General features: G+C 37.6%; 2 protein-coding genes across 5 annotated transcripts in view; one reads left to right on the plus strand and one right to left on the minus strand.

Annotated features, from left to right (window-relative positions):
* BRF1 (BRF1 RNA polymerase III transcription initiation factor subunit) overlaps positions 1-25,439 on the plus strand; it is a 177,656-nt gene that overhangs the window by 75,561 nt on the left and 76,656 nt on the right. For 2 of the 3 annotated variants that reach the window (XM_043981929.1, XM_043981931.1), the window contains 3 exons: positions 14,288-14,437; positions 19,843-19,936; positions 23,087-23,213. In XM_043981929.1, the coding sequence (XP_043837864.1) occupies positions 14,288-14,437; positions 19,843-19,936; positions 23,087-23,213 (371 nt within the window). The remainder of the gene's footprint in view (positions 1-14,287; positions 14,438-19,842; positions 19,937-23,086; positions 23,214-25,439) is intronic. The other variant, XM_043981930.1, reaches the window with a different exon arrangement.
* On the minus strand, positions 1,082-6,568 carry BTBD6 (BTB domain containing 6). 2 transcript variants are annotated; one of them, XM_043981933.1, is made up of 6 exons: positions 6,412-6,568; positions 5,205-5,727; positions 4,769-5,069; positions 4,340-4,430; positions 3,992-4,110; positions 1,082-3,632 (listed from the first exon to the last, which is right to left on the minus strand). In XM_043981933.1, the coding sequence occupies exons 3-6, from the start codon at positions 4,981-4,983 to the stop codon at positions 2,600-2,602; spliced, it is 1,458 nt and encodes a 485-aa protein (XP_043837868.1). In that variant the 5' UTR covers positions 4,984-5,069; positions 5,205-5,727; positions 6,412-6,568; the 3' UTR covers positions 1,082-2,599. The 2 variants fall into 2 exon arrangements, with proteins under 2 accessions (XP_043837868.1, XP_043837869.1); XM_043981934.1 differs by having other exon boundaries at positions 5,205-5,739; positions 6,412-6,543.

Genomic DNA, 25,439 nt, shown 5'->3' on the forward strand with positions numbered 1-25,439 from the left:
TCTAAGCCATCTGTCATCTCAGAGCCCAGGAAGGACCAAGGATACTGATAAAAGCATTTATGATGTATATGGACTCAATGACCTCTACAGTCTCTTCCTGTTAAAGATTTCTAAGTCAGGCACTGTGCACCAATGGACCATGACAGTCTTTCCAAAATAAATGAACCTCTTGACAATACAAAATAGCATGAAAGGTAATGGATTGAGACAGGCACTTTTGGAAACCATATTTTAATTTAATATGAATATGTGCTTAGCAAATTCTCACTGTCACTTAACAAAGCATTTAAACTATTGGACTCATACCACTATCTACTTTTATCTTCATTATAATTACTTAATTTCAAATTTTCTAAGTGACAGGAACAGCATGATTAGTGGTAAAAAAGGATACTAGAAACAATTTTTAGCAGCATTGTTTTGAGGATCTACCTTTTTAAGCAGGCATAGAAGACTGGACATACTCTATATAGAGAAATAGATTTTCCACATTAAAAATGGTAAAATTACTTTTTCTTTTAGTTATAAATTTCTGTTTATTTTATACCCATTTCATTTGTTTGTAAACAATGTGCTAAGCACATTGCCAAGCACATAGTAGGCCCTTCATAAATTCTTGACATCTTTAAAAGATGCTCAGGATTTTTCCCAATTCTTTTGGTTCATGAGGATGGTTTTATCAGTTATGCTAATGGTATTTGAAATTTGGCAATGTACCATTGTTGAAGCAACATGCTGAAGTGGATAGAGAGCTGGCCTAGAAGCCAAGAACTGAGTTCAAGTCTTGCCTCAGACTCATACCAGTTGTGTGAACCTGGGCAATTTGTGTAACCTCCTAGTACTCAAAGCCAGTCATTTCAGATTCAAATAGAAATGGAGGCCACTAAAGCTTACATGTATTAACACTATCTGTTTTATTGTATTTAAAATTTTATTTTGTTAAATATTTCCCATATATATATATATATATATATATATATTTTTTTTTTTGCGGCGTAATGAGGGTTAAGTGATTTGCCCAGGGTCACACAGTTAGTAGGTGTCAAGTGTCTGAATCCAGGACCAGTGCTTTATCCACTGCGCCACCTAGCTGCCGTCCCCAAATATATTTTAATCTGATTTTGGTTGGACTCCATGGAGTCCATGTGTGTTTGACTCTGCTTGAGTCTCTAAAATTATGTTGCAGAGAAGGTGCTAATCCTATACTAATGAGATCCATTCCCTATTTCTAGTTCTACCATCAGGTTTGATATCCCAAAGCCACTGAATTTTATTATATACAATAAATTTACTTTTTAAAAAAATACATTTTAATTGAAATCTTGTTTTTATGTAGCCTGTATCCTCCCCCTCTCAGAAAATCTGCCATTCCATGTAAACAACGATTTTTTTTTGTAAAGAGAAAAGAAAAAGGAGAGGAAAAAAGTCAACAAAACTGAACAATACATTGAAAAAAATCTGACAATATGTGGAATGCTCCACACGTGGGTCTCATCTTCGCAAAGGAGTTTATATCTTTTCTTTGGGCCAAATTTGTTCCTTATAATTTTAAACAATGGATTTTCAAAACAAATATAAGAATTTAGTGTTATTAAATTATATTTTTTAAAATATTACTTTCCCGATAGCTCTAAAGTACTAAACTATATAAAACCAAGTTCTCATTGAGACTTTTAGTTTATGTTCTAAATTATGTCATTCAAAATAAGGTGTTTTTAGATCAATGACCATAGATCCCTATTAGCTCAGTAAGAGAAACAAGACTGTTTGGGGGACATCCTTTGCCTTTTGAGGTTGAGATACCACAAGCATACTTTCCCACAACCATTTCTTAATGTAATTTATTGTCAGATACTGACTGGATGATTACTTGGGTTGGCTCACACTAATACTTCCTATGTCACTGTTCAAATGGATACCACTGAATTCTAATATATTAGTTCTACCAGTTTCCATAGCCTTGTTCTTCTTTAGAAGAAAGCTCAGTGATATCAGCAAATGAACCTGGGATTATCATTGTAATAAAAGTTTGTCATTTTCTTCTACATTCTTTTAACTCAAAGCAACCCAACTTGGAAAATCAAAGCAGAATCTTTCAGATTAGAAATGAAAGTCTGATGATTGGGCAGGATTTTGTATCTGTGTGTGTGTGTGTGTGTGTGTGTGTGAGATATAACATCTGCATAGGTAATTGATAGAGCTAGAAGGGACCCTAGGAGCCATTTAGTCCAGTGGTTTATTTGAATTTGTTGATTTGTATGCTATGGAATTAGGAAGACATGAACCAAAAAGGAATTTTAAAAAAATGAATGCATGTACAAAGTTTTAGGATAAAGAAAAATGTTTTATATTTCACAGGTTCATAAACAGCTCTATTTTAGAACATTTTTTCAAGGTCAGCAATAATCTGCAAGTTAGTCTACATATAGAATAAATAAAATAGGATTAAATCCAAGAGCATTCTTTCACTTGGTCTGAGAGGCTGCTATTTTAAGAGTAATGTAATAGCTGAACATGAAACAGCTGTAGAATTTTCTAGTTTTGAATAAATCCCTTTCATGTGCATAGCAGTATTGGAACACAATCCTCATAAACTGTCTCACGCATAGAAAATAAGCTCTGGAATCTGTCCTCCTTGCACCCCAGTGCCATTGGTACTGTCTGAGGAGCACTGGAATTGAAATGTCACTTTTCCACACTGAACTTCAGTCATTCCTTCCTGTCCAAAATAACTAAGTTCATTACCATCCAAGATGGCACTAACATTGTAAAATGTGTCTTGTTCAATTTGAACTGGATGTTCAAACCAGACTGAAAATGTATTACTAGATCCATCTGAGAGGAACTTGGTTAGATTATGAGCAAGAACAACATTTAACCGTTTAAGTTCAATTTTCACACTGTACTCAGCTTTCCCACAGCTTGATCCATATAATCCAAGTCCTGCAATAAATATCCTCTTATCTACTGCAAACTGGATGCTGTCACATCGTCCACGGTACCTCCACTGGTTGCTCCGATATGCAGATGACTGAAATCGGTGGCATCTCTGAGGAGCAAGGCCTTTCCTTTTTGTCAGTGGAAACTCCAACTGTGGTTTCTTGGTAGCTGTGTACCAGAGGAATATGCTTCGTGTCTCTTCCAGGGTTAGAATATCTGACTGAGCAGCACCATTGGCAAACTCTTCCAGTGTCATAGTCGGAATTCGTACTAAAAATAAAACTCTTCCCAATACTTTCCTTTTATTTCTTGGTGTAATTGGCAAACCTTCTCTTTTGCATTCAGCTTCTGCCCAGTTCAGCACAGCTTCAAAGATAACCACCTCCTTGGTGTTTAGTGATTCCCTGTTCAGGATAATTTCTAATGTTTGTTGATCTATTTCACAAAAGCCCTCTGACTTTAATGCCATCTCTGCTTGAGCATCAATCACTTCCCAGCAACGCTGGGTCAGTTCTGGTTCCTCAAAAAGTCTGCTCTGGGAAAGCAAAACACAAGCATTTTTTGCTTCTAAACTAGTCTCTAGAAAATGGACACAAGCTTTTGCTAAAGCTGGAACAATGTACTTCTTGGCAGCGTAGAGAGTTGCAAGCACTGTGTCAGCTTCCAGGTCAATTTCATCACTATACATGTACCTAGTCAGAGTAAAACAGATTTAAGAAGGCACTGGCAGGGGAGGTTTTAAATACCATTTTAAATGCTATCCCACTTAAATAGGCTATATTTTAAAAATACTATACTATTTTATATGCTATTTCAAATAGCAAAGTATACACTCATCAGAAAAAGATAATCTTTTAGAATTTGGGAGATGAGCAATTTACCAGCTCAATTGTTATCCATAGTGGATATGCCTGACAGTTTTATAAATGGTATCGATTTCATAAGTCTTTATTGTACTGCCTTTCCTCTGATGAGCACTCAGTATACTTTAATTGATGATGATGCAGCCTAAGTCCCTGTAACCACTTTGTAATTTCAAGGCAAGACTTACTTTAACAGGATAAGAAAAGCTGCAGGCTCCACATCAGGTATATGGATTTCAGATTTCACTTCTGCAAGATCACCGTAAAACATGGCATAGAAGACAGAGCTGCCAACTGCCAGCACATACTGTGAAGAAAAACATCTTGCTGGTAAACAGCTGTGTTCAATCTAATTAAATTCACCAGTCAATAAAGACTATAGAGAACTGTGAATACCTCCATCTAAGTAAATTTGGCTTTGGTGGCTCAGTGTAATTAAGATTCGTGGAAGCAATTTCACATTATATAAAATTACATTCTAAAAGGTTCCAGGTCTTCTCTAGTGGTTCACATGGGGGAAAAACAGTTCTACAAACCTTATGAGCAGGAACTCGCTTTGATGCCTCCAGAGGGCCAATGATAAAGTGTACATCAGCCATGAGTTCATTATTGAACATCATTGCATTCCTGGAAATCGCAGAAAGAAAAATGCTTAGGTCTGCATCTTAACAAACATTTAGCATACAGTCTAATTTTCTCACCCCTTCTCACTGGAAGATACAAAAACTTAGACAAAAGCAGATACTAGACCTTCAAACTAGTTAAAGGGTAAAGCCAGAACACCTCTATCCCATCTTCTTTTGCAAATGCAACACTACAGATGGTGGTGAAGCTGCTACAGACATCAAACCACTGTTCAATGCCACAGCTTCCCCCCAGTTTTAGACAGTTCTCTCTATTAAAATATTTTCCCAGTGAGGAGTAAGGTCTGCCAGAGTCTAAATACATCTGGTCTGGCTTCTTACCTCTCTCGAAGAGTGGGGTAGAAAGACTGCCAGTTGGTACTCTCGAAGTTGTTGTTAAGGTTTTGCACTTGTGCTGGTGGTGGAGATTGGGAAGTTTGATGAAGATGAAGGGTGCTGTTTTTGGTATTGGCTGCAGTGACTGTGGTGGCAGTGGTAGTGGAATTACTGTTTGTGATGTTGGTATTAGCACTGGTAGAGTAAAGTTCTGCAGCCATCTTCTGCAGGGACAAGGGCCCTACCTCATAGCATTCTGGCACCTTGCCATGAGCTATCACATTCTTTTTGGACTCCTTCAAGGTTACTGGAAGGAAGAAAGAAAGTCAAATACTACCTGATTCTGAAGTAACCTGGGCAAAGAGGCACGAATGAGATAGTGGGAGGGCCTGAATAGAACAAAATAACCCAAGGGGCAGAAGAGCTGATGACCAGTGCTCACCTCGTTTTGTGTGGGGCCAAGCTTCGGGCCTGGGGCGGGGTGGCCAGATAAGTGGAGCCCTCCAGGGATGATTGCAAATAGTCCAGTAGCAGCAGCTGTACAAATCCAGAGCCCTTTGTAGCTGAGAAGGCAGGCACCTTGCCTGCCCCTCAGCCAAGCACTGGGCTCAGTTCCAGGGATCTGTTTTTGGTGGGTTATTTTGTACCCCCCAGACCCCTGGGGGAGAGCTGCAAATTAGCCTCAAGTCAAAAAGGGTCAAACCCAGATTAATCCCCGCTTAGTTTCCAGGCTCGAAATTCCTGGGCTGAGAAAACTGCTGCGCATCGGCTCTTGGCGCGCGCCCTCCGGCATAGCTGTAGATTCCGTGGGCAGAGTTGGTAGCCGGCGCAGGGCGGGGCTGGTCCTGGCGCGGGCTCTCCAGAACGTGAGCTAGGAGGGCCACGGAGCGCGGCTTTTGCCTTCGGTCATTAGGGTTACTTCCGCACTTAGGTGCCCGGGCAACTTCGTAGAGGGAGCTGGGGAGCTGGAGGTAGAGCTATTTGTCATTCAATAGGTGTGACGAAGTCCATTTCTGGCACCTTCCCCCTCCCCCGCCCTTCCCTCCCTTCCTCCCAGCTCTCTTCCCTCCCTCCTTCCTCCTTCCTTTCTCCTCCTCTTGAGCCGCCCTAATAATCTCCAGCCTCGGTGCACGTCAGCACCAGCGGCTCCAATGGAAAGCTGGTGGGCCCAGGCTCCCCCCATTTTCCTTCTCCCTTGCCCAACCCAGACAATATGTCATTCTCCTCGCTCGTCGCCCACTCCCCACTCCCTACTGCTCCCCAGAGGGTTCCCCACGGAGGTGGGATGCGAGCGTGGGCCCCCCATTCCTCGGAAAGGAGGCTGTTGGGAGAAGCCAGAGGCCCTGGAGGCTGAAGGGCCGGTGGGCGGTTCTCTTTCGACCCCTCCTGGAGCCCTCCCCAGGTCGCCTGGGCCGTGAAAGCCGACGCAGCTTAGGGGCAAAGGAAGCAATGGCTGCGTCGTTGTCACCCGCAGTGCCGGGGAGCTCGGCGCCTCCGCGGCGCGGGAAGGTGACGGCGGCGGCGGCGCCGGAGTCCGAGCTCCCTTCCTCCCCTCCCCCCGCTCTTTATTACTCCGTGCCTCTGGGGCTGCAGACTAAAATCTCCCGCCCGCTGCCCCTTCCCTGCCTCAAGAAGACTGGGGGCCATACCTGGGCTCTCAGCCTTCTCTCCTCGCTCTGCAGTCTGGGAAAGTTTGCACAGAAAGCTCCTTGGTGGAGTCAGAAGCCATGATTACCGAGCTGAGAGGGGAGGGGCTTGGGGTTGCCGTGCATCCCCGCCCGGCTCAGCTTGGCCAGCTCTGCTGGCCTGCGCCCGCCTGCCTGCTGGGGCCGAGCGAGGGCGCTCCTTCCTCTCCTGGCCCCATCGCACCCTCCCTCCACCCCCCCACCACCCCCCCCCAAGCTGGTCTGAGGAGCCTCCTCGGCCTTGCTCTGCCTCCTAAGTCGCCAGCTGGGATCAAGCACCCCGAAAAGCTGTCGCAGACTGAGGCTTGGGGGGGAGGGGGAGGGGGCGGAGAGAAGGAACTTTGATGGCGAATGTGGTTTTCTGGGCCCAGTCTCTGGCAGAGGAGGAAAGCTGAACTCGCCCTCCCCCCATCCCCTCCCCTCATCCCCTCCCCTCTTCTAACTTCTAAGGAGTTAATCTGAGCATGAACGAAGACTGACCCACCGGAAAGACCTGTTGTACTCCTTGCTGATGTATATCATGCTTCTCTTTTCTCTATTCTTGATTGTTTCACGGAAAGTGTGTATTTCCTGTGGCCAAAAGAACACAGTCCAAACCCTCCAATATTATCATATCAACATTTTGTGTATTTACAAGGCCTGGCAGTGCTAGTGTTTCTACGGAGCTGTTGTCCCTGTTTAGAGCGAAATTTAAGTGAAGGATCAGGCTGGAGTGGGTTGCAGTAAAAACCTTTGTCTCTCAGGGAGCCACTTTGGTTCAGCATTTGAATTTGTCTCTATGGTTCTGAAAGGAATCCTGTTGGTATGTGTTGGACAAGACTCCTCCCAACCGTTTGTCCTTTTTCTAGCTTCATCTTTTACATCTGATTATGTTTTCTTTTCATTCAGCTTTGAATTGAAGCACCATGACCACGGAGAAAGATATTTGATAGTTTTGCTTCTTTGAGATTGCTCTTTGGGGTCATTAGTGGGGAGGAAAGATTTAACTGCAATGTTCTGTTAGGTTGTGAACAGATAAAATTGAGTTCTTGAAAAACATGTATTGAGAAACTATGCGTGTATACTGTAGAAAACTTGCCGTGGCAATAAAATTGACTTGATTTACTGCCTACTTTATATTTGTAGTGGGATCTTCTTGCAGTTAAACAACGAAAAGGTTTTTTAAAAAAAATTATTGAAAAGGAACGCCTCATTTCCTAACTGTCCAACTCCTTATTTTGAGTGTGAAACCTGTTGGCATAGGAGGAATTCTAGAAACGTTATAATGTAGTGAGGCAGCTATGTGGCCACAGCTAATAGAATGCTGGTCCTTGGAGTGGAAAAAACTTGAATGCAGATCCTTTTTCAGACATGTTTCCCATGCCTGGAATATATTACCTCCTCATCTCTGACTGATTACTTCAAGTCTCAGCTAAAATCCCATCTACAAGAAGCCTTTCCTGATTCCTCCTTAATGCTAGTGCTTTCCCTTTATTTTCTCCAATTTATTCTCCATACATCTAGTTTGTACATACTTGTTTGCTGTGTTAAAATTGTGTCTTATTTTGGTCACCTGACCCCTTCTACTCAATAAGTAAGTTTTACTAGGAAATAAGATTGCAAAAGGGAACTTGGAAGTCACCTACAAACCACCCCAAAGATAAAAGGAGCATAATCTACAAATTTTACCATATATTAACTAAAATTAATAGCCTGGTATTAAGTGCTGAATCAGGAAAAACCATCTAGGTGCTGCTTGTCTAGTCCTTTGATATAAAAATTTAAGACAAAATCCAGGCTTTCACCAGCCAAGCAGACCTTCAAAAAGGTGCTCATAACTGGTGTTTTACTGATAACTTTGAGATCATTTTGATATGTTAATGAACTCATGTGAGGTGGCACAGATTGAGTTTGGTATATTCCCAAACACAAAAACAACTTATAAAACTCCTACACACACACCCATGCCCCCCAGCATTCTACCATCTCCATCCATGCTAACTAGTATTCTCAACTCTAATCCATGGTTATGTGAGTATAACTCTGCCTCTCCCCCTCCTCATCTTTCCCAGCTGTCTCTCTAAACCATCCCATTCCCTGTCCCCACACTGCTCTCTGCCTCTGTATCCCCTTCCCACTGATTGTCTCTGTGCCTTATTAAAGAAATAGCTGCCCTATTTCCTGCTGCCAGTTGTGGGCTTTTCCAGCAAGTACCCAAGGAACATGTATGTTTGCCTCCTTTTTGTAATTTTATAATTTCATAAATTAATTTTCAGTTCAGTTGCATATTATCTCTCTATTAAACTGTGAAGCATCTGGAGAGTAGGGTCTGTCTTTTGCCTTTCTTTGTATCCCCAACTTTGGGTTGCAGATATCAAACATGTACGGAGCAAACATGTACAGACCTTAGTTATGGAAGTGAATTCAGACTTAACAATACCCAAAGGTATTGTTGCTTCAGTAGTTGAGTTGCTTCACCCTCATAATGTCTTGGAATCTTTTAAAAGCTTTGTAACCAAGTACTGTTGCCATTGATATCTTTTGTTGTTGCTTCAAGGTGTTCACAGGTGTTGAATTTGTATATTCCAGCCTTTCTTTTAGCTTTCACTGTGGTACCTTAAACACATCTGATGGCAGAAAGCCACAGTAACTAGACAATACTTAGTAGTTAAATTGGATTGTAAACCATTTGTGCCTGTTCATCCTATGCTATTCTTATGTCCTTCCATTAAACTCTCCATAGGATTACTCAGTTTGTTAGAGAATTTCCCTTAGAGAAATAGAAATATCTTAGAGACATCTTTAAAGAATTACACCTCTTGCTCACAATTCAATTAGTATAAAATACTCTTTTATTTGGTGCTTAGAGAAAGGGACCAAGAGGGAAGTCTTGACCTCCCTGTGGGGAGGTGATGTCTTAGAGACATCTTGTGGGGCAGCTAGGTGGTGAAGTGAACAAAGCACTGGCCCTGGATTCAGGAGGACCTCAGTTCAAATACATCTTTAGACACTTGACACTTACTAGCTGTGTGACCCTGGGCAAGTCACTTATCCCTCATTGCCCTGCAATTTTTTTTTTTAAGGCAAAAGCTTTTATAGATGACGGATGGTGGGGGGACAGTTGGCGTGACCACATTACTATGGAAAGTTCCGTTTGGGGTTGGGGTGGGGGAAAGATTCCTGAGAGTCAGGGAGAATTTTCTTTTGCAGTGATGTTCCTGACCTCTGGAGTTATCTCTGTCTCCTAGCTTAACCATGCCCAACTGACTTTCTTGCTATAGAATTTAATTTGCCTATATTTCTTAGGTGTGTCCATCTTGATAGCTAGTTGGCCAGTTTAAACTTTAATAGTCCCAACCGCCATGTCAGTAGAGTTCATTTTAATTTATACCACCTTCAAATCATTGTCAACTGATGGAATTGAATGATGCTAACAATTAGCTTTGATTAATGTAGAAAGAGGATAAAAATCCTGGGAAGAGGGCAGGAACTCTCTTGGCTCTCTGGTTTGCAGATCTTCTGAACTCACTTCGGTCTCTTTGATACTACATGCCACCTCTCTGGAAGACAGCATGGGTCTTTTGGGGCTTTTCTCCTGCTTGCATTAACTGCCATGTTGAAGTTCTCTCTCTGCTTTCTCTACCACATGGCTTGAGACCATGAGAAGTTAGGGAGACTCATGGTCAATCTTTTACTGGTATATCATATTAATAAATTTAAATATGCTTAGCCAACACTGGTATCTATAACCATAGTAATTATTTTAAAAAATATATCAGTTTGGGGCAGCTAGGTGGCGCAGTGGATAGAGCACCAGCCCTGGAGTTAGGAGGACCTGAGTTCAAATCCGGCCTCAGACACTTAACACTTACTAGCTGTGTGACCCTAGGCAAGTCACTTAACCCCAACTGCCTCACCAAAAAACAAAACAAAACAAAACATCAGTTTTATGACTTTGGAAGAGTCACTTCACCTCTGTATCTGTTTCCTTATCTTTAGGCTATGTGATGTTATATAAAGAATTTTGGATTTGGAATTAGAGAACGTTAGTTCAAATTCTGGCTGCCACTATTGCCTGTGTATCCTTGAGAAATCATTTAACTTCTTTATGGCTCAGTTTCTTCATCTGGAAAAGAAGGGGATTGGACTAGATGACTTATCAGACTCTAATAGCTCTAGATCTGTGCTCCTCTTATTTCCTTTAAGCACAAGCCCCCTGATTTTACAAGGAAAGTTTAATCTAGCCTAGGAGCCATAATTAGCACTGGCTAGTATCTATGGATGCCCTAATAAATAGAAGAGAAGGGAAATCAAAGAGGAACAAGAAGACTAAGCAAAGAGATGAGAGAGAAGGGAAAAGAAAGAATGGTGTTTGTGGTGGTGGATCAAATGACCTCATAATTACTTTCTTCCCTTAGAAGTATCAATACCCACAAGAGGATGATTTCTTCTGATCTTTCCTAAGCTACAGACTTCCATAGTTATCAGTATCAATAGCAGGTTAGAATTAAACTGGGGAATGGTCTCTTTGTACTGTTCTGCTAATTCTGCTTATGTTTTGGGTTATTTTATTTGTTAGTAAGCTCTAAAAGGCAGCTGAACCAATTCCTTGTGTATCAGGAAAGTGAAGGCAGGACATTCTTGCAGAACCTGAGGACAAAGAATACTTCGTTAATGAAAGTTTTAAGGGTATAAAATGGGTCTAAGGGTGAAATGTGCCTTTACAGCACATTTCTCTGATAGAAGTCTGATATACAAGATATTTAGGGAATTGATTTATATGTAAACTACAAGATAGATCAATGATAGATAAATGGTCTAAGGATACTAATAGGAGATTTTCAAAAGAAGAAATCCAAGTGGTGACAGTGGGGAAAAAGTACTCTTGAGTCTGAACAATTGGGTTCATATATCACTTCTGATAATACTTGGATGACTGTAAGTCACTTAATTACCTTGGCCCTCAGTTTCCTAATTTGTAAAAATGAAAATATTGGATTAGGTTACATCTGAGGCCCCTTCCACTTCTGAATATGTAATCTTATGATCCTGCAGTTTTCAGCAACCAGATTTAAAAAATGCTCCAAATACAAATTAAAACAGCTCTGTGGTTCTACCTCATACCCATCAAATTAGCAAAGATAACAAAAAGAAAAACAATAACTGTTGGAGAAGGATAGGCACATTAACAATTCTAGAAAACAATTTGGAATTACACCTCAAAAGTTATCAAACTTCATATTCTTCTTTAACCCAGTGATAGAGCTATTAGAAAGTTACCCCACAGGGGCAGCTAGATGGCGCAGTGGATAGAGCACCGACCCTGGAGTCAGGAGTACCTGAGTTCAAATCCGGCCTCAGACATTTAAAAGTGACCCTGGGCAAGTCACTTAACCCCAATTGCCTCACTAAAAAAAAAAACAAAAAAAAGAAAGTTACCCCACAGATGGAAGGAAAGGATTCATATTTACTAAAACATGTACTATAGTACTTGTAGTCATAGCAAAGAACTGGAAACAAAATGAGTACTAATTAATTGGGGTTATAAATTATGGTATTTGACTGTAATAGTATGTTATTGCACATAAGAAATGACCAACCAGAAAGTTTCAGAAAAAAATGAAAAAAGTTTTATGAATTGACAGAGAGTGGTCAGTAGAACTAGAATAATAACCAGGTGATGGACTGTAGGTTCAGAATGGGACACAATTTTATACATGGCCAATGTTTAAATTTGTGTTGCTTGAAGATATTTGTCATAAGGGATATCTTTTATTCTTAGGGGCAATAGGTATTGGGGGAGAATGGATACATATTGAAAGTCTTGCCAGAAAAAAAGAAAAAGTATTAATGAAAAAAATTTATAAGAAAACACAAGGAAGTTGAGAAGGGAACACAGACAAATAGGGTAGTGTCGAGATAAGCATAGACCTAGTTTGAATAAACATTGGTTGTTTGACTTCAAGTAAGTCACTTAACATCTTTCAGGTTTTCTTATGTTTAATAGCACTTGTCTCATAGGGTTGTTGTCAGGATCAAATGAAATTATATATGTAAAATGTTTTACAAACCTTAAAATACTATATAAATTGCTATGTTATAATATAAACTATTGATAATTATGTGTTAAATTTAGTCTATACTTAAGCAAAAACTTAGGCTATACATAATATAGATTCATGATGGTTTTAAATTCTGTTCTTTTGTATACTATATATTGGTTAAGTTTATAAATGAGAGAAAATTTTTTAAAAAAAATTTTAAGTTAAAGAAAAAATAGTCATTCTCTAACCCATAGGATATTTTATTCAATTATACTTACTAGCTGTGTGACCCTGGGCAAGTTACTTAACCCCAATTGCCTCACTAAAAACAAAACAAACAAACAAAACCCCCAAAAAACCCCCCAAACAATTATACTATTAATACATGGTGACATTTTGTGCTACATAGGAAGTTTGTCTTCAGAGACATTTATATTTTAATTTTCATAGATAACTATTTGATTATTTTTTCCTCTGAATTGATCTATGTGTATTCTCCAATAAGAATCATTGTTAATTATCTATTTGTATTATATTGACTTTAGAATTTTTAGCAAATTATTTCATATAGATAATTATACTCTCTTAAATTTCCACTAGCAATTAGAAATATAATGACTTGTGAAGGAGATACCTGTATAATAATGATTTAGATAAAAATAGCAGCATATTATATACTGATCTCGGGACCATAAAACTACAGAGGTTAAAAGGTCCTTAGAAATCTCTTGTCCAAATCCACCAAAGAAGACATTAAGAAAAGTTTTTGTTGTTTCAAATTTTGCCTGTACTTAAAGACCTCCAGTTATGAGAATTTAATATCTTCTGAGCCAGCCTTAATCCATATTGGAGAGTTCTAATCACTAGGAAGATTTTTTTTCATATTTAGTTGAAATCTGACTCCCTAATGTTTATATTACTGAGTAGTCCTCGTTATGCCTTCCAGCATGAAGCAGAATAAGCCTTATCCTTTTTCTATACAGTCGTTCTTCAGATACATCAAGAGCATCATCATCACATTCTCCTTCACTCTTGTCCAAAATGAACAACCTTCCACCAATCTTCCTATGGCATGGCCAACAGTTGATACTATGTCAGTTGCCCTCCTGTGGACATGCTTTAGTTTGTCAATGTGCAATATTAAATGGGTGCTCAGAAGTGAACATAACGAATGCTCTACATGTGGTCTGACAAAGGCAAAGTGTAGTGGATCTGTTGATGACTTTGCTCTGTAGAGTATTTAATGCACCCTAAGGTTACCTTAGCTATTTTTGCTGCCACGTTACATTATTCTTTAAGTGTATAATCTACCAAAATCCCTAAATCTTTTCCATAGAAACTAGTCATGCCTGCTCCATCTTATAGTTGTATATCTGGTATTTTGAACCCAAATATAGAACTTTGCATCGATTCCTAATTAAATTTCACCTTGCTATCTTTTGCTCAAAGATCCAGCCTGCTAAGGTCATTTTGGATCATAACTGTCATACAACGTACAGATGTCCCTCTTTGGTTTTATACTTTTGCAAATTTGACATACTTTAATCCAAATTATTGATTAAATAGCCTACTGTCAAAAGCAAGTCCCTGAGATACTCCTTTGAAAGCCTCATTCTAGGTTAGCATTGATCTGTTAATCATTCTTTGGATTTGGTTATTTAACCAGTCTGGCCTCAAAGCATACCTTAGTCTTACTTACATGTGTTTTGGGGTAAATAACAAAACATGAGGCCAGTGATACAAAAGCCTATTCTCTATGCTAGTATTGAGCCTATGTGTGAGTGTGTGTGTTTGTTTTTTTGGTTTTTTTTTAATAGATCCATGTCTGTACATTCCTCGCTTTGCACACATGCTGGAGTTTGGAGAAAAGAACCATGAGGTGTCCATGACAGCCTTGAGACTACTTCAGAGGATGAAGAGAGACTGGATGCACACAGGGCGCCGGCCCTCAGGCCTCTGTGGAGCAGGTATCTGGTCCAAGGGATGAATTGTAAATGTTAGCTCAGGCCCAGTGCCTAGTACCTAACCATCTGGAAAATTCAGAGGAGAAAGCAGAACCTACAAGGGGCTCCTATAGCATCCTCTTTCTGGGAAGGATGGCTATGTAGCCTCACTTACAGAAAAAGACATGACAACTTCAAAAATGTATAGGAAATGTATGTTAACAAAGTTATCCATTGTGACAAGATGAATTTAGTTCTCTAAAACTCACTCCCCTCCTCCCAATTTTCAAAAATTTAAAATGTGTCTCTTTGCTTATCCTTAGAGACACCATCCCTGTTCTCTGTTGTCTCTTCTCTTTCCCTTCATCTCTCTAAGGCACATAAGACATTTAGGAAACTAGATATTGAGCCTCAAGCAGAGGGAGATAGGGAAGGAACCTTGAAGTGAAGTATGAGGGAGGTAGACATGGGGTGTTTTTCCTTTTTTTTTTTCAGGAGGGTCTCGACACCATCCTGCTGCATTCTGGTGGTCTTATCGTATGTGTGTGCTTAAAAAAACCCCAACATTTCTCTGTTTACCTAGTTGTAATAACAGAATGCCAAAAAAAACCCTGTGGGCAATATGGGCATGATAATGCCATAGGATCACAGAGTCAGACATGACTGAAAGACAAAAATTACAGAAATCACACAACTGAATTTCTCACACTTCTAATATAGTTAGTATAAAAAAGGGAGCAGCAGTTTTCCTGTGCCTTAAATCCTAGGGAAGCTATCATAGTTTTTTTGTATCATTGAATTCCAGTTAGAAAAGTTATTATGGGCAGCTAGGTGGCACAATAGATAAAGCACTGGCCCTGGATTCACGAGAACCTGAGTTCAAATCCAGCCTCAGACACTTGACAATTACTAGCTGTGTGACCCTGGGCAAGTCACTTAAACCTCATTGCCCTGCCAAAAAAAAAGAAAAGAGAAAAAAGAAAAGTTATTCACATTCCTCTGGCTAACATTTTTTATTCTTCATTCTTTAGATGAAATGTGAGTATATGCATGTGTATGCACAATTTTGTACTACTTTTGAAGAATGTTCTCTACTTAAGTCTTCCTCTGATAGTTGATAATCTCTTCATGTCAAGGAGATAACACTGTCTTTCTTTTCAAAGTCCGGTGTGGGAGAATTATAGGTTTTCTTTTCCTTTTAAAATATTTTTTTAAATTCTGAATTTAATAATTATCAAGAAACACAAATATTTCAATGTATGAAGAATCATATATGAAACCATGAACATCTTTTATTGCCAGTCAGTTTTTTTAAAGTGTATTAAATTTAACATGGTAGTAATAAAATTTCCTTGATTGTGGCCTCTTCTGAACTTATTTCGGTTTTCTTATATGTGTTTTTAAAGTTTCATTGATACCATTTTCCTTTTGTATCTGTTACTTCTCACTAATCTACTCTCTCTCGTCCCATAAAAACCCTCCCTCATTATAAATAAATATAGTTAAATAAAACAAATCGATACATTGGCCAAATCTGAAAATGAATGTATCGTTCTATATCTGTAGTCTATCGCCTTTCTGCTAAGAGATGGGAGGCATACGTTATTGTCATTTCACTGAAGAATTGATTAGTTTGTGCATTGATCAGGGTTTTCAGGTCTTACAAAGTTATTTTCCTTTACATTATTGATACATCATATAAATTATTCTCTTCTTTCTGCTTATTTTGCTTTCTGTGAACTCATACAATACTTTCGGAATTTCCCTATATTCTTAAGAGTCATAAGAATGTGATTCAATAATATTTCTGTCAAGTTTTTTCCAAACTGTTCAAATTCTGGGTGCCTGTGGTATCTAAGAACCAGCCTAACCAAGTATAGACAATTTTATCACTTGATTGTTGGCCAATAAAAGAAAATTTTATTTTTGGCCAACAGTAACTCAGGAAATAGTCTTAAGGTGCAGAGGGTTGGAATGTATATTACAGCAAGGAGTACTCTAATTTTAATCATGGATTTTTTGAAGTATTGAAAAAGTTTAAAGATCACAGACTAATTATTCATATAGGTAACTAGGAGTAAAAAAACATATGCTATGTTTATTTCTTATCCTAAAATATTTAAGAGTATTTCTGAAGAATATAATTATATATAACTTCAGACTATATACCTCTTGGAATTGGAACTATAACCAGCATAACTGTGTAGCTTTAGATGTTCTGTATCGGGTTGGGTTCTCCCTGCTTTCTTTGGGTATGTTCAGAAGCAGCATTTAATCTTGTTACCATTGGTGTGAAATTCAAATATAAATGGTTGTCACCAAATTGTACATAAGGATTCTTGTGGACTTCAAATTGACTTAGAAAAACCACAGTCAATCCTAACATTCTTAGAAAATGGTGTGAAAGTAAAAAACATGAATATTGATACAACTGATGGGAAATAAGGGGTTAGGTTCCTGTGACCACCAAAAACTGTAATCTTTCTCTAGAAATTGCTGAAAATACACTTTTCTGCATACATTTCTTCATAACAAAACATTAAATCTGATAATGTGTACTTTTCCTAACACAGTAACCATGAAGTAACCCATAAAATACAATACACAAAATAAAATTGATAACTTTTTCTTGCTACTAATTCCTGTGACTAGAGTTCTAGAAGCTAGAATTCTGTAACCTTTTTGAACTAACATCTTAATTTTTTAAAAAAATTGATTTCTGACACTATTCACTTTTCATAACACATGAAATCTAGAGTACCATAAATACTGTTCAGTGAATAAAATTCTTTTTTTTCTTTTTTAAAAATCTTGGGGGCAGCTAGGTGGCGCAGTGGATAAAACACCAGCCTTGGATTCAGAAGGACCTGAGTTCAAATTAGGCCTCAGACACTTGACACTGGCTGTGTGACCCTGGGCAAGTCACTTAACCCTCATTGCCCTGCCCCCCCCCAAAAAAATCTTAATAGTATTTTATTTTTTCCAGTTATATGTAAAGATAGTTTTCAACATTTGTTTTTATAAGATTTTGAGTTCCAAATTTTTCTCCCTCCTTCCCTTCCTTCCCCCCTCCACAGGACAGAAAGCAATCTAACAAAAGGGGAAAATCTCAAAAGACAAAAAAGAGTAGAAATAGTATGGTTCAATCTGCATTCAGATTCTACTGTTCTTTTTTCTGGATGTCGAGAGCATTTTCTATCATGACTCCTTTGGAATAATCTTGGATTTTTGTATTGCTGAGAGGAGCTAAGTCTATCACAGTTTATCATCACACAATGTTGCTGTTACTGTGTACAATGTTCTCTTGGTTCTGTTCACTTCACTCAGCATCTCCACTTAAGTCTTTCTAGGTTTTTCTGAAATCTTCCTGCTCGTCATTTCTTATAGCACAATAGCATTCCATTAATTAGCATTTCATATACCACAACTTGTTCAGCCATTCCCCAATTGTTGGGCATCCCCTCAGTTTCCAATCCTTTGCCACCTCAAAGGGGGGGGTGCTAAAAATATTTTTGTATATGTGGGTCCAGTTGTAATGATTGGAATGACGCCACCTACTGGAGACTTGCTGTGGAGAGCTCCACCATGAGGAAAATGCCTCAGAGGCATTGTGGCTTTTCCTTGGCGTCAGGAAATGACGTTTGCTCATGGGTGCTGTCTATCAAGTCTACCAGCCAATCAACTGGAGGAGCCTCCTATGGTCTGGGAGGAGACAGGAAGGAGGAAAGGGAGCCTGCACAGAGAGTGCTGGCCTTTTTGGCTTCCGAACTTGATGGTGGTGGCGGCAGAGGACTTCACAGGAAATTTGAGGAAAGATAGGAATGCCAGGCTGTTAGAATTCTGTTCTCAATCTTTTTCTTTCTATTTTCCAACAAACCCTTAAAAACCTAAACTCGTTTTATCAGTGATTTTTAGTCAGTTTCCCCCAAACTGGGGGAACACATTAGAATCCACATTTAGAATCTTAAATTACACACAGTGAATGGTAGGGTGAACAATACCACTGAAGCACCTAGTAGAATACCAGCCACTCTACAGACTTGTGCACATTGCACCTCTAATTTTTTTTTCTTCTACACATATCTGTGAACGTGCATGGTTGCCAATGTGAAAGTGAAAATGAAGTTACTAATAAAGTCATGTAAGTGCTGAAATGTTAAGGATTGATTATATCAACATTATTTATGTCCTGTTTTGTTTTTTATTTATTTTGTTAAATATTTCTCCATTAAGTTTTAATCTGTTTGGGCAACAACTCAGAGTATTGTGGGTCTCATGGGCCCATGTTTGACTGCTCTTTTCTAGATCACCATAGTATTCAATTATGTAGGACACTGATTCTAGACCATGGTTTTATAGGATTCTAGGGTATCTCCAGTTTTTGTTCTAGGTGCCATGAATTATCAAGATAAAATTCTTTTTAACTCAAATTTTACAAAATATGTTTGTAATACAAATTATATTTGACATATTTATGCTTACTCTGTATTAGGGGAGACTTTGGTCTAAACTAAATAGGTTTGTAAAAGTTATAATTTTGCCCCTCATACAAGGAAAATTGTAATTATGATAATGCATGTTAGGTTAAAAGAGGTATGAACAAATTTCAGTGTGAGATCCAAAGAGGGAAATTTATCAAAATACTTTTGGGGACTCAAAGAGATGTTGAATGTTGAAGACCCCAGAAGAATAGAAAATCCTGGTTTAGTTTTTACTGAAGAAGTAAATTGCTGACTGAGGAGTTTACTAATAGAATAATAGTAGAATTAGAATTAGAGAACCCGGGTTTGAATCCCATCTCTCCTACTTTTCTGGCTCTAAGACCTTGGCCAAGGATCTTTTTCTGATTTTTAAAAATTTCTTTTTCTCTAAAAATGTAGTGGTTGAACAATATAGTATCTGGTTTCTTTCAACCCTAAAACCTATAATTTTATATTTTGTATTTGGAAGCAAAATCTCAAGGAAAGGGTTGATTTTGGCCATCCTGTGTTTGTACCAGGCTCTGTGTGTGTGTGTGTGTGTGTGTGTGTGTGTGTGTGTATATATATACACACATACTTCTTTCAGGGGTTTATAGTAATAATAGCTAACATTTATGTAGCACTTTATAGTTTGCAAAGTGCTTTACAGATACTGGCTCATTTGATCCTCAGAACTCCATGAATTAAGTGCTATTATTCTCATATTAGTAGATGAAGAAACTAAATCTTACATAAGTTGCTCAAAATCACACAGCTAGTATACCAATTCAAACTATTCTTCCTGTTTCCACTTATTCCTGTTTCACCACTTATTCCTGCTCAGTATTCTGTCTACTACTCAGCCTAATTGGATATCTGTGAATTGCCTGTGCATGATTCATATCCTAAATGTTTTTTAATTTTTAATTACTACATAGTTTTACAAAGTTTTTTTTGTTCATTTTGTAGCACTTCTAGTTGCAGCAAGAATGCATGATTTCCGTCGAACTGTTAAAGAGGTTATCCGAGTGGTTAAAGTTTGTGAATCTACATTAAGGAAGAGGTAGGTCTGTTTTATAGTTGCATACATAATTTAATGTATTTCAGAGTGTTTATGCATGAGAAGTTTGACAGAAAAGATTTTTTCTTCAGAATGTTTATTCCTTATGCCATTTATCATAAGTTCTTCATACTTTGGAAGATACAGGATGGAAAAAGTACAGTTGTTTTCCTAGTAAATGCTTGTTGGTTTTTTACAGTTAAGTTGGGGGAATATAAGACACACATATATTTAAAAACTAGAGAACTATAATAACACATTGAGAGAATTTGAAATGAGTCTAAACTATCATGAAGAGATAAGAGGTAATAGAGAAAAGATCTCTCTAGGCTAAATTTCTTTAGGGCCTTCAATTGATCTTTATGGGGTATCATTTCCTGTTCTCTCTTCACCAGACCTGATTTAACTTGTATTAAAAAGTGGCACTCAGAATAGGACACAACAGCTTTCTCCATATGTGCTCTGACTGGGGAACAATACAGTGGGAGTATCACCTTTCTTATTCTGGTTACTGTACCTTTTTTTATTAAAAATGTATCTGACAGATATTCATACTGAGATGTTTACTCAAACCTCTAGTTTTCTTTCATGAGACCTGCTATAGCTATACTATATAACATATACTTTTGCAGTTAATTTTTTAGAAAAGCTAATTGTAGGATTTTACATAAATAGGTGGTAGAGGTCCTTAGGTATTATTCTTTAAAGAATTACACCCATACAATCCAGTTAGAATTAAATGGTCTTTTATTTGGGCTCTGGAGAAAGTGACCTAGAGGTAAGTCTCTAGGGGAGAAAATGGCTTAGAGACAAGATTCTCTGAGACACCTTTCTCAGAAGAAAAGCAAAAGATTTTATAGACCGTAGATGGGGTGGCCGCCTGACAGTGGAAAGTTCCCTTTGAGGGTGGCAAAAGGCTTGAATGAGAGGTGGTGGTCCTGACTTCTGGAGTTATTTCTGTTCCCTGGCTCCAGGCAGCAGTGACACCTAATGGGCTTATCTCCCTTACTTCCTAGATGCGTCCTTTAGTTTACCTTTTCAGGGAGAATTACCCAGACCCATATTATATCCCTGTTAAACTTTATATTATTAGACTCAGCCCATTTGCACTATCTTCCAAGTTTTCATGTGGGGGGTATTGTTGTTTTGGATTCTTCTAGCTCATTGCCACTGGCTAATTTGAGAACCATCCGTCCAACCTGTCATTTAGGTGATTAATCAGAATGTTGAGCAAAGTAAGACTGGAGGCAATAAATCCCTTGGGGATTAGTCTTCAGTAAATTCTGTGCGCACCAATTATCTTGTGTACCATTATAGTAAACTCATCTTTTGTAAAACTGGAACATTTTTGAGCTCAAAGACATCTTATCGAATGCCAGTTGTTAATTTTTCTAGTTGTTAATGTCCTTTCCCTGTAACTCCCAAGTTGACTTCCTTATTTTTTTTTAAAAGCTTATGATCATAGTAAAGTATTTCCCACACAAGGCTTGAGTGAGATAAAGCTCTGCAAAGTCTTATTTAATTTCCAACAGCCGGGAAACAAACATAAAAGGAGTATTTAGCCATTGACCTTTAATGAAAAGGGAAGCTCTTTAGCTGGGGTCATCTCTCTTTTTTGTTTAGCTTGACACTTTGTAGACAAATAGGACATAATAATTAATGAGTCCAATTTGCTATGAAATAGCTTGGGCTAAATTGAGGAAAATAATGTATCTTTTGAAAATAGAGGACATGGTAAAAATTGAGTGCAGTTATCTCACTGGAGAAACTTGTGGGCAAGAATTTTTGTCATATTTTGAATTGAAATTGTTATAGGAGTCATTCCTACTTAATTTAAAATGAAAATGTTATTTTCTTTGACAAGATAAATATGACAGTTGAATCACTTGCAAACTTATAATTATATAATTATTATGAATTTTTTAAATGATTGATATTTTCAGTTGAAACTACATCATGGCAATCAAAAAAGAAAAATGAAAATTATTTGGATTTCTTGTGTTTATTAAGATCCAATGTCTTTCAATAAGTTTTTTTTTTCTTTTTGGTGAGGCAGTTGGGGTTAAGTGACTTGCCCAGGGTCACAAAGCTAGTAAGTGTTAAGTGTCTGAGGCCGGATTTGAATTCAGGTCCTCCTGACTCCAGGGCCAGTGCTTTATCCACTGTGCCACCTAGCTGCCCCTCAATAAGCATCTTTAATAAATACTATAAATGTAAATAAATTGGCTAAATGTGGCCTTATTTTAACAGAGTTACTGCTTCTTAATAGTCACACATATATGGACTATGAGTAGGGGAGGGATATTGGTTTTGGCAGAGGAATTGTCAGCCTTGAATGGTTTCTCGCCTAGGGCTTCACTTGGAGTTTCTGTCCTCTGTCTGGGGCATTTTTATGAAGGAAGGCTAAATATGTATAGATATTTTCTCTTTGATATTGAAATGTCACCTATTATTTTCTTAGTTGTGATTTTTGTATAAAAGCAGGTTGGGAGGATATGTCAAAGGAAAATGGTGATGGTTATGTTTAATGGACACAGATTTGTATGAGGAAATGCTATTTATTTTACTGAGCCACTTATAAATTTTAGTTTTGTTTTGTTTTGGTGAGGCAATTGGGGTTAAGTGATTTGCCCAGGGTCACACAGCTAGTAAGTATTAAGTGTCTGAGGCCGGATTTGAACTCAGGTCCTCCTGACTCCAGGGCTGGTGCTCTATCCACTGCGCCACCTAGCTGCCCCAATTTTAGCTTTTTGATAAGGATATCTTGATGAATTCATTATTTTTATTAGACCGGGCATTTCACCCTTTCACCCCTATAATTCTTGTTTAAGCCTTTCCATACATTGACCATAGGATATCCATCAGTCGTCTGGCCAAAGAAGAAATAGAGCTTCTGGGTTCTTTTTATCTTTTGAGGAGACTAATAAAGCATTTTGATGTCCATCTGTGTCCTCTCATTCTTCTTAAACAAACAATCTTTTTTTTTTTTTTGAGTTAGGGGTTTCATGATCACTTAATGTCACTTTTCATATAAGTTATATAGGTAATATTGTGCAGTATATTTATGTCCATCATGCATGAAATTTAGCAGTAACTTTAATATGTTATTTTCCAAGGGGAAGTAGGTTTCAGTTTTACTTTGCATGCTTTTAGGCTAACAGAATTTGAGGATACACCTACCAGTCAGCTGACCATAGATGAATTTATGAAGATTGATTTGGAAGGCGAATGTGACCCACCTTCTTTCACAGCTGGGCAAAGAAAGTTAAAGATAAAGCAGGTAAAATAAAAGTCATATCCTCCCTGTTATTTATTTAGATTGAATAGAAAAAATATGCAAAGAAATAACAATAATAATACCCATGTAATATTTTAATCTTTTTAGAGGGTTTTTAATCTATTGGAACTAATAAAGTTCTAAGGGTAATATTCAAACAATTTTAATATAGTTTTGAAGAAAATAATCTTGCCAACATATGTTGGTGGTAAATTCCAAAGACTCCATTCATATTTTCAACATTTTCATATTCTTTTTCTGGCAAACCACTATTAATATAATGATCAAAATGATCTTTTCCATTATCTTTTAATTTTGAGGAAAATGGCTTTGACACATGCTAGCTACATGATTTGAATTTGTAAAGTATGAATAATAATACACAATTTTTTGTAAGGAAATTCACAGTTGTAAAGCTTTGTAATTCCTAAAGTCGTATATAAATGTGAGCCACTTTCATACTCTTCATCATCATTATTATCTTGCAAATTGTCCTGGCTTTGACCTTCTGTTGTTGCATTTCATGAAAAAAAAAAGATATTATCGCTATTGATAAAAATCTCTTTTAAGAGTACAAATACTGAGTATGCTTAACAGTGCCACGGGATATGTGGCATAGTTGATAGAGTGGTGGACCTGGAGTGAAGAAGACTTAAGTTCAAATGTGGCCTTAAAACACTAGCTGTGTGACCTTGGGGAAGTCTTTTAATTTATCTACCTCAGTTTCCTCATCTGTAAAATGGGTATAATAATAGCACTTGCCTCTTACAATTGTTTTGAAGACAAAATTAAATAATTGGAATAGCTATGTAAATGTTACTTGTTATTATTACTATCTATCTATAAATGCTAGTTTTTGTTTTGTTATTATCATATTTTCATATATTTTAAGTAGTTTAAAGTGGAAATTATTTTATAGAATCATACCACTGAAGAATAAAATAACTTTAAGAATAATTGCATTTCATTGAGCAGGTCAGATAAAGGAGACTCACAACTTTTTACTGACTCTCATCTCCATTCTCCTCAACTGTATTTTTTGCCTACCTCTGGGGTTTCAGAAAAACCAGAGAAGACTTATATGAACTAATGCATAATGAAGTGAGCAGAACCAGAACTTTGTACACAGTAACAGTAATATTGTAATGATGATTGATTAGCTGTGAAATTTTGATCAATACAATGATCTAAGACAATACCAAAGGATTCATGATGAAAAATGCTATCTAACACCAGAGGGAAAACTGATGAAGTGTAAGATTGCAGACTCAAACGCAATTTTTTCACTTTCTTCATAGTTAATCATCATTACAATATTACTGTTACTGTGTAGAATGTTCTCCTGGTTCTGTTCACTACATTATTCATCAGTTCATATAAGTCTTCTCAGGTTTTTCTGAAACCATCCATCTCATCATTTTTTATGGCACAATAGCTTTCCGTTATAATCATATACCACAACTTGGTTGGCTATTTCCCAATCAATGAGCATCTCCTCATTTTCCAATTCTTTGCCATTCTGGATCAAAGAGTATACATGGTTCTAAAGCCCTTTGGGCATATTTCCAAATTGTCTCCAGAATGGTTGGATCAGTTCACAACTCCACCAATGGTGCAACAATGTCCCAATTTCCCCACATTCCCTCCAACATTTGGCATTTTCCTTTTCTGTCATAATAACCAATTTGATAGGTTTGAGGTAGTATCTCAGTTGTTTTAATTTGCATATCTAATTAATAGTAAGTTAGAGAATTTTTTATATGACTATAGATAGCTGATTTTTTTTCTTTTTCTTTTTTTATTTTACCAGACCTTATTTTTTTTTTTCCAAAATTACATGTAAAGATAGTTTTCAACATTCACTTTTGTAAGATTTTGGGTTCCAAATTTTTCTCCCATCCTCTTTTCCCTCCCTGTTCCCAAAACCAGCTAGCAATCTGATATAGGTTATACATTATAATCATGTTAAACATATTAATTGATATTCCTTCATTGTCTATGGTACCTTTTAGCAAGATGTAGTTTTCCTTCCTTATCTCTTTTAATTAGGTCTATTTTTGCCTTTGCTTTGTCTAAGATCATGATTACTACCCCTGCTTTTTTATTTTTTTTTTACTTCAACTGAAGCATAATATATTCTGCTCTTGCCTTTTACTTTTACTCTGTGTATCTCTCTGCTTCAAATGTGTTTCTTGTAAATAACATATTGTAGGATTCTGTTTTTTTATC

Source organism: Dromiciops gliroides, chromosome 2 (genome assembly GCF_019393635.1).
Source record: "Dromiciops gliroides isolate mDroGli1 chromosome 2, mDroGli1.pri, whole genome shotgun sequence".
NCBI classification, from domain to species: Eukaryota; Metazoa; Chordata; class Mammalia; order Microbiotheria; family Microbiotheriidae; genus Dromiciops; species Dromiciops gliroides.

Bases quoted from the DNA above. Each gene is read 5' to 3' on its own strand.
- BTBD6 (XM_043981933.1), bottom strand. From the start codon at position 4,983: ATGGCTGCAGAACTTTACTCTACCAGTGCTAATACCAACATCACAAAC. The intron at 4,431-4,768 runs GTAAGAAGCCAG...TGCGATTTCCAG, and splicing joins TACCCCACTCTTCGAGAGAG to GAATGCAATGATGTTCAATA. The intron at 4,111-4,339 runs GTTTGTAGAACT...TTTTCTTCACAG, and splicing joins AGCGAGTTCCTGCTCATAAG to TATGTGCTGGCAGTTGGCAG.